Source organism: Chionomys nivalis, chromosome 12 (genome assembly GCF_950005125.1).
Source record: "Chionomys nivalis chromosome 12, mChiNiv1.1, whole genome shotgun sequence".
Lineage (NCBI taxonomy): Eukaryota > Metazoa > Chordata > Mammalia > Rodentia > Cricetidae > Chionomys > Chionomys nivalis.
In genome coordinates, this window is record NC_080097.1 from 51,934,221 (window position 1) to 51,949,814 (window position 15,594).

A 15,594-nucleotide genomic window follows, 5' to 3' on the forward strand; every position below is an offset into this window, starting at 1 on the left:
TGGGCTAGTCAGGCAGTGGTGGCGCATGCCTTTAATCCAACACTTGGGAGGAAGAGGCAGGTGGATCTCAGTGAGTTCAAGTCCACCCTGGTCTACAAAGAGAGTTCCAGGATAGCCAGAACTGTTACACAGAAAAACCCTGTCATGAAAAGCTTTTTTAAAAAAAGGAGAAAGAAAGAAAAAAGAAAAAGAAACATAGATGAGTACATTGACTATCACTAGCAAAAAAAAAAGTCCTTAGAAATAATCCAAATACTATAATGTATTTGAATAGCAAAATATCACACATTAAAGAATACTGAACAGCTAAGTTATATATATAATTTAGATGTATATTAATAATGAAATATTGAGTGAAGAAAGCTATCCAGCTTATTACATGAAGAATGATAAACTCCTTATAATGGGCATAACCAACAAAAGTAAATGGAATATTACTTGGGTAATGTATTTAGGTTACACATACATATGAAATACAAACATATACATACACACACATTTATAGAACTATTAAGATAACAAAAAGACAACAGAAGATACACAGACATGAAGGAGAAAGTCAGGCATACAGGCACAGAAGAGACATAAGGATATTCACAACATCATCCATGGATGATCATTCTACAGGTTAATAACCATCTAACTAATTACTAAAAGAAAGTCATACATAAATCAATGATCATTAGTCCAGTTTAGGATCATTAAGGTGCACTGAAAGAAAAAATGGTAGAGCAAAGGAAGGAAACATAGGAAGTTTCCAGGTTTCCAAGACAATCAATTGCAAGAAACTAGACAACTAATAACCTGAGTACATTAGGTTAGCCAGACATACTGAGAGTCCAACAACAGTCTGGTAGACTTCACTGATTCTCCTAAAGAGCAATCAGACAGTAGAGATGTCCCCAGCAGCACTATCTCCTACGGAGCGTGCCATGATCTGGTGGCTTGTACGGGCCCTCTCCCCTTCTCTCCTGGGCACTACAACTAACCAAAGAAAGGTCCCTGTTCTCCTCCCATATTCATTGTTTTTAAAAACGATTATAAAATCATCAGAATCTTGGTCTTGTCAGCCTCATTCTCCCTTACAAACCTCAGAGACATGCATCTTCAATTAACAGCAAACAGTAACTCTATCCAAATTATTAAACACTACGACATTATAACTGTTCAGCAGCTCACCCAACATTTCCTTTTTTCAGTGTCAAAGACATAGGGAGATGCTCAAGAGTCAAAAGTTGGGGTTTAGGGAATGGGGTATTGGAGAGGGACATGACTGACATATTTGTGATGAATTAAAAGACAGAAAAGCTAAATCACCATCTACTATCTATTATGATCTGCTGCTCACACTGAAATATTCAGAATTTAGTAATGTCAGTCTAAAAAGTCCTGAGCAGCATGGGACTGAAAGGTAAACTCCACCTGTGGAAAGAATGCCAACACACAACGCTTCTTTTGAGCACTAAAGGAGGCTGTAGGTATAAAGGTCAGAGAACAGTGTCTGGAGGAGAGCGGGGAGTGGAGGGCACAGAACAGGACACAGTCAGTAGTTCTCTTCCGACACTTTCCAAATACAGAAAGGGAGAGGTGCTAACTATCGGCCACGGCCTAGAATTCTGTCTTCAACACTGACCTCTCTCTCAGTTTCAGATCTGCAGCTGGGAGCTGACTTTCACCGTCTTTAGAGCCGCACACCTTAGAAGTGGCTAGACTAGATGGGAAAACAGAAACTAACACACACACGGATTTGGCTCTAGCGGCATACACATGGCAGCAGCAAACAGGATCTGGGTCACCCACTTCTCCGTTACTTGCATTTCCCCTGTGGCTTCTATGTCTTAGCATCAGCAGAACCACACACAAAAGCACACTGACTGTCACATTTCTTCCACAACAAGCTGCCAGTCATCCACTAAGGAAACCTTGGTCTCCTGGTCTGACTCCAGACTTAAAAACATGCTCTGTAAATCCTTTTGCCTTATTCTACACCCACTGTCCATCCTTTAGGTCAGCGGTTCTCAACCTTCCTAATGTTGCAGCCCTTTAATACAGTTCCTCATAAAATTATTTTTGTTGCTACTTCATAACTAATTTTGCTACTGTTACGAATTGTAATGTACATATCTGATATGCAGGATGGTCTTAGGCAACCCCCGTGAAGGTGCCACAATTCTCTCCTTTACAGAGTGTCCTATATATCCTTTGATTTAATTATTTGTGGTGTGTATGTGAGAGAGCCAGAAAGAGAGACACACAGAGAGAAGACAGAGACAGGAGCGCATGTGTGGAGGTCAGAGGACGACTCTGTAGAGATCCTTCTCTCCTTTGACCTTTGCAAGGGTTTCCAGAGTTAAATTCAGTCTTCAGGCTTGCACAGCACTGAGGCGTCTCACTGCCTCCCCGTGCTTTCTACTTCACCTTCACAGCCGTAGACTAGAACCCCAGGACCTCAAAACCAATCAGTGATAGACACAGATCTCCTTCACCCTCCTAACCACCCAACCCAAACAATATGACCACTTCTTCCACCAAGCACCCCAAATCTGAGCTTTTCAAAGGCACCTCAGAGACACTTTCAATGGCAAAAGCTACAACTGAGTCACTGGAGTAAATGCATCTAGGGAACAGAATGACAAAGGAGAAGCAGGAGTAAGGTGGGCAAGGCATGGAGGTGACAGATAAAGAAGACAATAATGGTGAGTGTCTCTTTTTGATTCCACCTCAACTCTCTGGGCAAGCCAGTGTGTGTGAGAGGCAGCGAACACACTGGGGAAAGCACAGGTGCATAAAAACAGGTTCACCGGAAATCTGTTTAAGTGTACAGGAAATCAGAAAACTGACCCAGGTATATAAAAAGTCAAGACCACACTGGAGAGTAATGAATTGAGAAGAACGGAAATCAAACTAGAAATGTCATCGGTGTCGCTCATGTAACCCCTGTAATTTTTCATTCGACTCTTTAAGTCCTGGACTTGCTGTTCTTTACCGAATAAGAGAGGTAAGATATTAGAGTTATAAAGAATAAGATCATTTTTAATAAAAAGTCATTTAAATTTCCCATTCAAGGAAACTCCAGGATTTGTCCCATCATCTAAGAGTATATGTGAAATGTTGCTATTTTCCAAAATTGTGGTCATTGGCACTTCAGAAGTTTTAGATTTTCTCCTCAAAATAGCAGTATGGGTATTAATGTCTAAAGTCCCTTTTCAGCTGTAGATTTCCGTGATGCATAGAAATCAGTGGAGAGTACTTGCCCAGCACGTGCAAAGCCATAAGTCTCAGTCCCAGAACCACAGGGGCTGGGAAGGGCTCCAGAACAGGCCGTTTTTAAAACAGCATTCTTGTTCAATTTAGCGACTGAAATAAACGAGTGATGAATCAGAATGGTGATGTCTGAGAATTTTTTAAACGCCTCGGTTCACAATGCCCATCAAAAAACGTTCGTCTCAGGCATTGAAGATTCACGAATCTGGAACCGTAAATGCAAAACAAAACAACAAAAAAAAAAAACCCCACTACTACCGGCAGGCGCACGCTCCTGCCATTCTGCCCCAGCTATCTGCAAAGCTCTAATGAATCATCGGAGCATCAGTCTTCCGCGACAGACAGGAGCCCCTGAGTTTCCTGCCGCCAGCACGCGTCGGCGGCGCCCATCTCCCCGGGGCAGGCCCGGAGCCGACCTACCTCCCTGTCTCCGCGCGACAGCCGCTGCTCCGCCACCGGGAAGTCGGTCTCGGCGAAGATGCGCTCCTTGAGGTCCCGCGCGGTTGCGGTCGCCGGCACCGCCACGGTCCTGCAGCCCACGCAGCCGCGGAGCACGGTCACGCGGACCCACCTGCGCCAGGCAAAGGGATGGTCAGCGGGGTTCGCGCGCCGGCCAGCCGGCCCGCCCTCCCACCCGGGGTCTCGTCACCTGTCCCCCATGGCGGGCTCCCCGGGCCCGCAGGCCGCCGCCGCCTCACGCCCAGCCCAGCCGCTCCGAGAGGCCCGCCGCTGGCCCTGACGCGGGGATCCTCATAGCGTAGGCCGGCGCCGCCGCAGCGCTCTGCCGCAGCCCGCAGTAGAGGCAGAGGAAGGCGCCGCTGCGGAGGAGGAGCGAGCCCCGGAGCGGCCGCGCGTTCCCGACGCAAAGGACCGGCGGGCGTCGCCCTCGGGCACGCGCGGCTCCAGAACCGTTAGCAGGCGTGTGGCTCCTCCGCCGGCTACGCCTTCCCAGACGCGCCCTGAGGGCCGCTACTGTTCTTCCCGGAGCCCCAGACCCCGCCTCGGCTCCGCCCCCTCCGGGAGGCAAGAACGGCCCCGCCCCCGCTCTCAGACCACGCCCCCAGACACACCCCGGCGGACTGCTGCGGTTTTAAGATTCGAGCCCCGCCTTGGCTCCGCCCTTCTCCTGGGTGGCTAAGGACCGCCCCGCGCCCTCCCCCAAGCCACGCCCCCCGGGAGCTTAGACTTCAGCCCTTCAAAGGAACCTTGGGCCCCGCCTCTGTCCCGCCCGCTCTCCCGGGCCAGTCTCTTAAGGAACGACTCCACCGGCTCCCTCCCGAGCCCACGACACACAGAAGGGACAGCTGAAGAGCTGCCTGGCCCTACCTAACCCAACCCGATTGAGCAGCTGCACGACCCCACAGGCTACGCTGCACTGTCCAACCTGGAAGGTTAAATGACAGTCTTCCGCCCCGCCCACATTCCAGGCCCCGCCCAGTTCTGCCCGGGCCCCCTTCTGCGGGGATTTAAAACTCTGAAATTCGCAGGAAGAGAGGTGTATTGCCCTGGTTGGAGTTAAATCTGTGAGGAGCAAACATTTCTAGGGCCTAAGCCTCCAACTCTTAAGTGCCTCTACTCAAGAGTCTCATCTCCAAACAAGAGGAGAACGCTGAATTGCAATATGGTTTTTCCTGTTCGTTAGTGAGACCAGAAGTACGATGAACGCTTCAGACGTGGAGACAATCATCGCTGTAAACCTGGCACTAGGGAAACTGAGGCAGGAGGATACCCGTGATTTTGAAGTAAGCCTGTGCTGTCTGTGAGACTGACTCAAAAACCGAAAAGGGAGGGGCAGAGATTCATACATTAGATTTGCTGGAGGCAAGAGAGCCAGAAACAATACAAGAGGATACACATAAGATATTTTAACAGCAAATGTACCTCATTTAGGTTGCATTTTCTTACACTCGATGGGATAAGTCTCCCCCCGCCCCGTTACATCTGCAACTCTGTAGAACTAGGAATGGGGTGACATAATAGGGTCACCCCACAGCTTTAACTTAAGTCGCCTTGAAATTAAAAAGTGAGGAAGGCTTCATCAGTGAGTATCAGGTGCCTCCTTCCACTTATTCTCACAGATCCTGATGAAAATTACAAAATCAAAGTCCTCTGTTACAGCAACCCCAAAGCTACAAGGTGAAATAGTTAAAGGGTGATTGTTATGTGAAATATTCTCACCAGAGTAAGAGCTCTATTTTAGAGTTAAGCCTAAAAAGTGACATGAATTACCACTTCTCTTCACTCCTCTCAATATAGTCAGAATTCAACATCGGAAGTAAAAACACAGACTACCCTGAGAACTGTTCAGTTATTAATAAAGCTAAGGGAGACAATGATTTCTGTCAAAATTGCCTTTTCCTATTGGAAGAGGTCAGGTTCATCAACTAGAGAAAACTACACTCGCAGCATAAAAATCCTGCCAAGAAACCCCAATGACCAAATATTTGATTTTTAAGTTAGATAATCCTGTACATGTGAATGCATTGGGTTGTCCCCAAATAGAAAAACAATAAGGGTTTTTGTCTATCGAGTGAGATTTCTTCTTCTCCCTCCATCTCTACCCTCTCCCAAGCACCATGCTCAGCAATTGTGACAGGTCACCACCCAGACCCCAGGACAAGCCTTCAGGTTAAAAGATTTCAGAATTAGGGTCCACCTTCTATTCTTCTGTCTTCCCATATGCTCCTTCCCTGAGTACCAAGAGGATGTGGTGACAATAGAATGCAGACATGGAGTGGCCGTCCCGAAAGGATAGAATGACCTCAGCCACCGGGCATGCCACAAGAAATACAGTCAGCCTGCAAGGATGCTGCTCAGAGGCAGCCTGAACATGTAGGGCAGAGTGGCTTTGGGCTACACCTCATAGTGGTTTTATTTACAGGAATTGCAGATCTAGAGCTCGGAGAGGTGTCAGAGCTAGCACTGTAGGCTGAGGAATCACTAGCTTCTTCAGATAGTACTGAAAAGCTGGATCCCAACTGGGCACACTCCTGAATGACAAGGAGATCCAGAGAATGAAACAAAGTATCTAAGCAACTGTTTGAGTAGACACAGTTTCAATTTTACCAGATAGCATTCTGGACATGACCATGCTGGTGGTTACACAATATCAGGGCTGTAATATCATGGAACTGCACAATTCAAAATGATTCAGAAGATAAATCTAAGCAATATGTGCCGCCATATTAAAATACAGTACAGCTGGGCAGTGGGGGCACACACCTTTAATCCCAGCACTTAGGAGTTAGAGGCAAATGTATTTCTATGTGTTTGCAGTCAAACTTCTCTATGTAGTGAGTTCCAGAACAGTTAGGGCTGTTACAGAGAGAAACCCTGTCTCAAACAACAACAACAACAATAATAATAGAATATAGTATTTTACTATTTTGTTTTCTGAGACAGAGTACAAAGCACAAGGTGGTCTTGAAATGTCAGGACCCTCCCACCTCTGCCTCCTAAGTGCTAGGATAGGATATGTGGTCATGTATTCAGCTAACCTGTTTCTTTCTTTTCCAATATTTCTGGGAAGCACAGAAACACTGAAGAAGTTGACTAAGCAGCTGACAAGATTTGGAACTAGCAAACAAAGGCAGGCGGCAGGGCAGTGACATGAGTCATCTCACACGGACACACGTCATGTTACACACCGACTGCCAGGTAGCAATGGAGTACAAAGACTGCAAAGTTAAATGAACCGCTGGCATGTGAATAGGACAGAGCGGCAAAATACCAACAGGACAGCCATGATTCTACCAGGCAAAGAGAAAAGCCGGTTCCATAGGGGCTTTGATCCTATTTCCTAAATGTTCAAGGGATTTATTATTTCTTCACTTTTATTTATCTGAGACAGCCTCCCATGTACCCCTGGCTGGCTGGAACTGAGTGCATAGACCAAGACACCCTTAAACTTGTTGCGATCCCTCTGCTTCCTGAGTGCTACCATCACCCCTTGCAAAAATGTGTGCTACCTAAATAAATGACGACCAGTTTGACAGAAGCCATCAATGTAGATGAGTTGGGAGAATGAGGAATCTGGGGCTGGGAAGATGGTTCGGTGGGTAAAGTGCTTGCCATGTACGAATGAAGGGCTGAATTAAGTTTCCTACACTACACACTGGTGTCTGCAGTCCCTGAGTTTGCAGGGGGGGAGGGTTAGGAGCTGGGTGGGAGATAGATCTCTGAGGTTACTGGTCAACCAATCTCGACAGTCAGTGAGCTCGAGACTCATTGAAGAAACCCTGTCCCAAAAAGAGGGGGGAGGAGGAGTGGGAGGAAGAGGAGGAAGAGGAAGAAGAGAAGGAGAAGGGGGTGAGGAGGAGGAGAAAGAGAGAGAGGAAGGGGAAAAAGGCAATCGGCCTCCGTGTGTACACACATAGACAATGCATAGGCTACTGAGGGAATCCAGTCACACAGACCCATGTGCACACATGGACGTGGACAATGCACATGCTACTGAGGGAATCCATCTTTGGAGATGATCTCCGCAGATTTAAAGGGTGAGATGATTTTCACACATGAAAATCATGCAGCTTGGAATCAGTAAAGACAAGAGGGGGCCCAGGCCCGACGTCGTCCTGCAAGCTCCTCCCAAGCAGGAGAGAGTAAGGCTAATGGGGATCCTGGAAATCCTTATTCTAATAAGCACTGAAAGTGACTAAAGCTGCTAGTTTTCTGCTTACATCCCAAGGAAGGAGGAGAAATGATAGGCAAGAAGGCGAGTGATAGATAGACCCTCCCTGTGATGTCAGGGGACAGGAGACATTTAAGGCAGTCAGCAATGAAGGCGAGTGGCTGAAGTGCTCCGCTCTGAGATGAGCCTGAAGAAAATGAAGGAAGCGGAGGTGACACAGCTTCGTGCATAAGAAAGGGACTCAGACCCCGTAGATGACACTTCTTCATGTGTGCAATAGTCGTGTCATCGCTTCCTCCCCGACAAGTCACGTCTGCTTTCTTCCCAAATCTGTTCCTTTATTGTCACATAATCAGATTTTTAAATGATACTTGTCTTAGTCAGATTTCTACTATTATGATAGAACACCATGATCAAATGCAACTTGGGGAGGAAATGGTTTATTTTGCTTACAGTTCCACATCACAGACTGTCACAAAGGAAGTAAAGAATTCAAGGCAGGAACCTGGAGACCACAGAGGATTATTGTTTTATGACTGGCTCTCCAAGGATGAGAAAAGGGCAAGAAAGAAAAGCACAAGAAGGCGGTTATGGGAAAGGAGAAGAAAGGAGGAAGAGAAAGGGAAGGAAAGACTGGAAGAGAAGGCAGAAATAAAAGGAATAAATTAGGAAGGAAAGACAAGAGTGCAGGAGGGAGGAAGGCAGGGAGGGAAAGAGGCAGAATAAAGGAAGAGGAAAGAAAGAAGTGAGGGAAGAGAGATAAATGAGAAGGAATGGAGAATGGCATGAACGAATTGAGGAAAATGGAGAGGAAGGGAGAAAAAGGAGAAGAAAGAGGGGAGTTAGAGAGATCGGAAAGGGGAGAAGGAAGGAGAGGATGGGAAAGGGGGGTGAAAAGGGAGAGGGAAAAGTGGAATAAGGAAATGAGGAAAAGGAAGAGGAAGGGGAGGGAGGGAGGGAGAAGTTGAGAAAAGAAGGAAGAAAAACAAGTGGAAATGGGGGGTTAGAAAGAAAGAAGGGGTCCCTAAGAAATGGCTTTTGTGGTACCAAAAGATGCCATGCAAGCTTCCAAAGGGAAACAACCAACAACCCTACTCTGCTGCGACGCCTATGAACCACACTGATGACCATCAGCAGTGCTGCAGTGGTGGCATGCACACCTTGGCACATACCAACACTCTCTGTTTGGACGTAAGGCTGCTCCACAAGATGGGTACCATACCTGGTTTTGGAAACCTAGTTAACTATTCAGTGCTAGTGGAGTCATGGTTACTGGAGGAGACTCTACAACCACTAATTTACTAATCCAACACAATCCCTAACAACAACCTAAATATTTGTCTGTCTACCCACAGATCAGTGTAGTCTTTGCCTCTCATCAAGGAAACTTCTCAGACAGAGATTATTACAGAAAACCACAACAATCAATATGCAGAGTTATGGAGCCTAGGCCCAGCGGATACATTTACAAAAACACTCCTGCAGCCAAGGCTCAGGGAACATCACCATGTGAAAGAGGGCAGCAGAAGGATTGTAAGAGCTGGGGAATCAAAGACTTGGCTGTGAGATTGTGTCTCCTAGGAACTTCAGAAGCCCCAGCCGCAAAGCCTCACCAATGTGACCACCCAAATGTGAGACGAACAAGAATGACACCAACAAACACACCAAACTGCACAGGGAAAAGCCCAGGGGCCTCAGCCCTGTACAAAGAACTGCAGGAAACTGAGAAAAGCTAGGAGTGGGGATGCCATCTGCCCCAGAGAGGACGGCACCCATCGGTTGTCCAGTGTCAAGCAGTCAGCCCTGAAAACATGCATACAAGTAGCGTTATATGGACTCGACAGATTATATTTAGAAATATACATGTATGTACATATGCATATGTGCATGTAATAACACTGAAAAACGAGACCATGAATCTGAAGGAGAGTGGGGAGGGGTACATGGAAGAGTGTGGAGGAAGAAAAGAGAAGGGGAAATGTTGTAATTACAATGTCAACAATAAAATTTAAATAGAATAAATGGGGGGGAGGATTAGGTGGAAGATGTGGAAGTGGCAATAGGGAACAAAAAGGGAATGAAAGAAGAGATGAAAACAAGAGAAATAAGGGAAGGAAGAGGGAAGGGAGAGTGAGCGAGAAGGGAAAGTAAAGGGGGGGTGAAGGAAAAATGGGGTGGTAGGGAATGAAATGGGAGAAGGAAGTTGGGGAAGTGAGAGGAAGAAGAGTGGGGAAAGGGAAGGGGGAGAGAATACGGGGAAATGGAAAGAGGAAGGAGATAAATGAGAAGAAAGAAAGGTGGGAAGTGGGGAGGAAAGAGGGAAGAGAAAAGAGTGAAAAGAAATAGAATGGGTGGAGGGATGTAGGGAAAGGCATTGAAAAGGAGGGAAAGAGAAGAGAGGAAAGAAAGTGGGGAAGGAAAAAGGGGGAAATCACAGGGAGGGAGGAAGGGAGAGATGGAAGGAGGAAGAGAGAGAGGGAGGAAGAAAGAAAGGAAGGAATGGGGAATGAAAGGGAGAGGGAAGGGGAGGAGGAGGAGAAGAAAAGGGAAGAAAGGAAGGAAAGGAAAAGGAAGAAAGAAGGGAGGGAATGGAGGGAAAGAAGTGTATAAGAAGGAAGGGAAGTAAGAGAGGAGTAAGGAATGGATAGAAAGAGATAGATCCAGTGTCAAGAAAAGGAGAGGAGAAAAACAGATGAAGAGAGAGGGAGGAAGGAGGGAAGTGAGAGGTGCAGGCGGGAGAGTGTAAGGAAAGGGAAAAGGAAGGGAAGGAAGGAAAAAAAGAGGGAGCATGGAGGTCAAATGTAAGAATTAAAAAAGATATCAATGGAGAAAGGGAGAGGGAGATAAGGGAGGAAGGGCAAAGGGAGACAGAAAAAGGAAAGAAAGAATGAAAGTTAGGGGAAGCGAAGGAAGGACATGAGAGAGTGAAGAAGGGGAAGATGGAAAGAGAAGGCAGGGAGGAGAGAGGGATGGGGAGGGGCTGTGTACGGAAGAGTGTAAAGGGGAAGAAAGGGAGGTAAAAGGAGGGGAATGGAGAAGTAAGAAAAGAGGCAGAGGCAGGGGAGGGAAGGGGGTGTGAGAAACGGGGGAGGGGTGAAAAGAAATGTAGGGGAAAGAGAAGGAAGGGGAAAAGTAAAAGGGAAGGGGTAGAAAAGAGGAAAGGAGGAAGTGAGGAAAGGTAGGAGAGAGGATAAGGAAGGAAAGGAAGGGAAGGAAAAGACGGGGGGCAAAAGGGAGACAGGAAAGAGAGAGGGATGGCAAAAAGAAGGAGGAAAAACAGGAATGGAGGAAGGAAGGGAGGGATAGAAAAAGAGAGGGGAGGGGGAAGAAGGGAGAGAGAAGAGGAGGGGAAAGGAGAAGTTAAGGGAAGAGGGAGTGAGGCAGAGAAAGGAAGATTGAGAGAGGTGGGTAGAGAAAATAAGGAAGGATAAATGGGAGGGAGAAAAGGAAAGAGGAAGAACAGAAAGGAAAAGAGAGGCTAAGGAGGTAAAGAATGTGGTAGAAGGAGGGAAACGGGAGGGAATGGGGAGGAAAGTGGGGAAGGGATTGTCACTGTCTGTAAATGAGAAGGGGCTGGCCGGAAGGCTGGTGAAGGCAGAATGACAGGTATGAGGAGAAGAGTGCCCTGGTCAAATTCTTTTGTCAACTTGCCTCAAGCCAGGATCCTCTGGGGAGTGGGAACCTCAACTGAGAAAATGCCTTCCTCAGACTGGCCCTTAGGGAAATCTGCAGGGCTGAGGGTTTGTGAGTCGAATCTCACAGCCTGTCTTCTTGGTAGAGAACCATCAGCTCTCCCCTCACCGGTTAGACAGAGACACACATGGAACTAATTGTTGTTCCTCTGGTTAGTGAAAGCAAAAAGTGAGGATGTGCTGGAAGATGATTCGGGGTCGGGGGTAAAGACTTGCCGTTCAAGCCTGATGACAGGAGATGGATCCCCGGTGAACACATACAAGATGAACAGAGCCAACCCTGCAGTCCACACACATTCCGGGACATACACTCCCCACATAGGGTTTCTCTGTGTAAACAGGCCTGGCCATTCTGGAACTCACTCTGTAGAACCAGGCTGGCTCTAAACACATAGCAATCTGCCTGAAGCTGGGCCCAGGGGAAGCTTTGGGGCTCCAAGTCACACACAGTGTCTTGAACTCGCTTTCCCATGTCCATTCTGTGTGAAGGTCCTCCCTTGTACGAGTGCCAGCCTAATGAGAGCCAAACTAGCAAGTGAAGATTTTTCTCACATGCCTGGCAGCTGTGGGAAGGCCACCACTCAGCCCTGTCAGGACCAGAGACTTGGTGTTATGTTAAGTCAGACTCTCTTTTTTGTCCTAAAATAGACAATACCAGCTAGGGAGGATGGTTCACACATGTAACCCCAGCACTTGAAAGGCTGAAGCAGCAGGATTGTGGTGAATTTGACATTACTCTGGGTTACACGGTACCAGGCTGGTCAGGGCTACATAATCATAAGGTGGTTAAAAGGAAAAAGAAAAGAACAGAACAAGGGGTTAGCAGGGTTCCGATTTACCCAAATTCAATGTATGGAGCAGCAAAGTCTGAGGAAAACAGGAATTTTCCCAGCAGGCTTCTGCTTCTTCTGATTGGCCAGAACGGGGTCACATGATCAACTATAGCTGCAAGGCCAGCAGAGGAAGTGACTGGTGGCTTTTCAAGCCTGTGTAGCAGTCAGAAGTGAAGGGGAATGCTAGCTGAATCATCCAACTGTGTCATCTGCAATGCTGCTGTGGCTGGAAACCCCGGGAAAGTACTTTCAGAGTGTCTGCAAGAGTATCAGGGAGCGGGAGCTGGAGCACGGGCAAAGCTGCCTACTAACTAACGTTAAACACACTTTCAAAGATGTCAGGGAGGGGGACTTTTCATACAGGTGACTTCTGTTCACCTTGGAGCAGATTATATTTTTAAAATGTTTCCTCTGGAATGACAATTCAATTATCTGACTAAAGCAAATCCAGCCAAAGTCACAAATTCTACCCTCCCCCCACCTCCCATCTTCTTCAAAGGTCACCTCTCCTCACTCCTGGAAGGAGGCAGCTGCCTCACAGGCCAGGACTGGAGAGCTGAGAAGAAAGGATAATGCTGCCCCTGCCTGGCCAAGATACACAACATTGGCCAAGATACAGCACGTTAAGACAGATCCTAGAGATAAACACCCAGGGTAAAGTAACACAAAATACCCACAGTGACTGGGCTACTCTGATGTGCATGTCCTCCGTGACAAGAACCAAACACAGTGAGGAACCTACTGAAAAAAAGCACTAAGATGATGCTGGTGATGTTGGAAACACGTCTTACCCAAGGGCAAGGGCAAGGGAATGACTTCTCCATAAAAGGAGATTAGGATAGCTACTCATTCATTCGACTTAATTAGCCTTGTTATATAACCTATGTTTAAAGTATATAAAGTTGAAACGACAATCATACTAGAATCCCAGCACAAATTCGTTGCAGAGAATATCGAATTTTCTGCCCCCTTCAAGTTTCTTTATGGAATAGTTAAGTTTCATATCCACTACAAATCTCTGCATGGAAAATTTCTCTACAGCCAAACCAACTACTTAACTGAGGAATTCTTCAAACTGATGTGTATTCCTGTACAATATTAGTTTTTGTTTTTTTTTCTTAAGTGTGCATTACTTGACAAAACACCAGCCAAAGGTGACTTAAAGAAGGGAGGGTTTGTTTGGGTTCACAGTTTGAGGTTCTAGTCCGTCACAGAGGGGAAGGCATGGCGGGAGCTGGTCACATTACATTCACCATCAGGAAGCAGAGAGAAATGAATAAATGCTGGTTTTTGACTTGCTCCTGCCTTTCCCCTTTTCATCCAGAACCCCAGTCCACGGAAACTCGCCACCCACAGGCATGGTGGGTCTCCACTCCTCAGTCAAACACCTCCACAGACACACCCTTGACTCATAGGTGGTTCCAAGTCCTCTGAAGTTGACAATGAAGGCTAGCCCTCAAACACAGCATCTGCCTCTTTTTTTTTTTTTTTTTTTTTTTTTTTTTTTTTTTTTTGGTTTTTCGAGACAGGGTTTCTCTGTAGCTTTGATGCCCGTCCCTGGAACTAGCTCTTGTAGACCAGGCTGGCCTCAAACTCCCAGAGATCCGCCTGCCTCTGCCTCCCGAGTGCTGGGATTAAAGGCGTGCGCCACCACTGCCCAGCCAGCATTTGCCTCTTTTGGAGGAAAAATTTCACATGTATTTGTCCCTGTAGGACAGCTTGCGTGTACTAGGTTTTGCAAATGTGTGTGCATGTGCTTTGGTGTGTAGAGGCAATTTTCACGGTTATTTTAGCACACCACAAATCTTTGGGACTCTATTGTGGACTGTTAACACTTAGAAGCATACTCAGGACCAACAGCCAGACTTTAGACCATCAGCACCAGATGCAATTGGTCTACATGGGAGAGAAGAGGCCACATGAGTATCCCTACTAGTCCTTGCCATGGACTGTAGGCAGCATCCAGGCCTGTGACAGCAAGATAGGGCCAGGTGCTACCCGGTAACACTAGTGATATTTCATCTTGATTAGTGTGAAGCTGTGCATCTGACGCCTCAGCCTTCTTCTTTCCCTCCGATTCTAAACTTGTTTTTGACCCCTCTCCATTACAGCTCTCCATCAGACTTCCGCCCCTCAAAGAACCAAGAAGGCTCTCTTCCCTCTGCTGGCCTGCGGCGTCCCCACACCTTCCCTCTGCCTCCCAAAGCCCTACCACTCCCCATCTGTGCACGCACAGCACGGTCAGCATTTCTTTTCTCTCCACAGCACTTTCTGGATGAATACTCGATAAAAATGCCTACTCGGACAAACACGTTTGGGTCCAGCACATGACTGAAATCCAACGTTCACACAAAGGTATGGCTGAGAAATGCAGGTGTTGGCAGCTGGGTTCTTTAGGAAGACGTGACTTCAGAGGAAAGCCGGTGTGGACTATCACACAGAACCAGAGTCAGCAAGCTGAGAGGGGGCAGGTGACAAGGCCTGATGTGCCACCGAGCCTCTTGCAGCTGCCACCACAGGCCACAGACAGAATGGACTGAACTACGCCCTCCTCACAGTACTGAGGACTGGAAGTTCAAGGTCAAAGTGCAGGTAAGATAGGTCTCATCCCCATCTTAGCCGCAAGGCCTCTTTGCTGTGTGTCTCTGTGGTCTCTGTTGCAAGGGTTCCTATCATGGATCCCAACCCTTAAGAACTTATCTAACCCTAATTGTCCTCCTCAAATACCTTACCTTTGAATACTACTAAGGCTTGTTATAGGAGGCTGTTTGTTTGTTCCCGGCTGCTCAGCCCCAAAATGACCACATAGAAACTGTATTAATTAAATCACTGCTTGGCCCATTAGCTCTAGCTTCTTATTGGCTAGCTCTTACATCTGAATTTAACCCATTTCTATTAATCTGTGTATCGCCACATGGCTGTGGCTTACCGGCAAAGTTCCATCTGACGTCTGTCTCTGGCAGGGCTACATGGCTTCTCCCTGACTCCGCCTACTCTCTCTATATATATCTGGCTATATATAGCCTGGCTATGTTCTGTTAAGCCATTGACTGAAAGCAGCTTCTTTATTCACTAACCAATAAAAGCAACACATACACAGAAGGACTTCCCACACCAAAGGCTGTCAGTTATTAGGAAAAGCTTAGTTACCTGGGATACCGCACACATGCACACA

The 15,594-nt window shown here is 47.0% G+C and overlaps 1 protein-coding gene across 3 annotated transcripts in view; it reads right to left on the bottom strand.

The window, feature by feature from the left end:
- Window positions 1–15,594, bottom strand: part of Sacs (sacsin molecular chaperone) — an 80,445-nt gene that overhangs the window by 37,852 nt on the left and 26,999 nt on the right. For 2 of the 3 annotated variants that reach the window (XM_057786591.1, XM_057786597.1), the window contains exon 3: window positions 3,685–3,835. In XM_057786591.1, the coding sequence (XP_057642574.1) occupies window positions 3,685–3,835 (151 nt within the window). Of the gene's footprint in view, window positions 1–3,684; window positions 3,836–3,913; window positions 4,205–15,594 lie in introns of those variants that run through there. The other variant, XM_057786592.1, reaches the window with a different exon arrangement.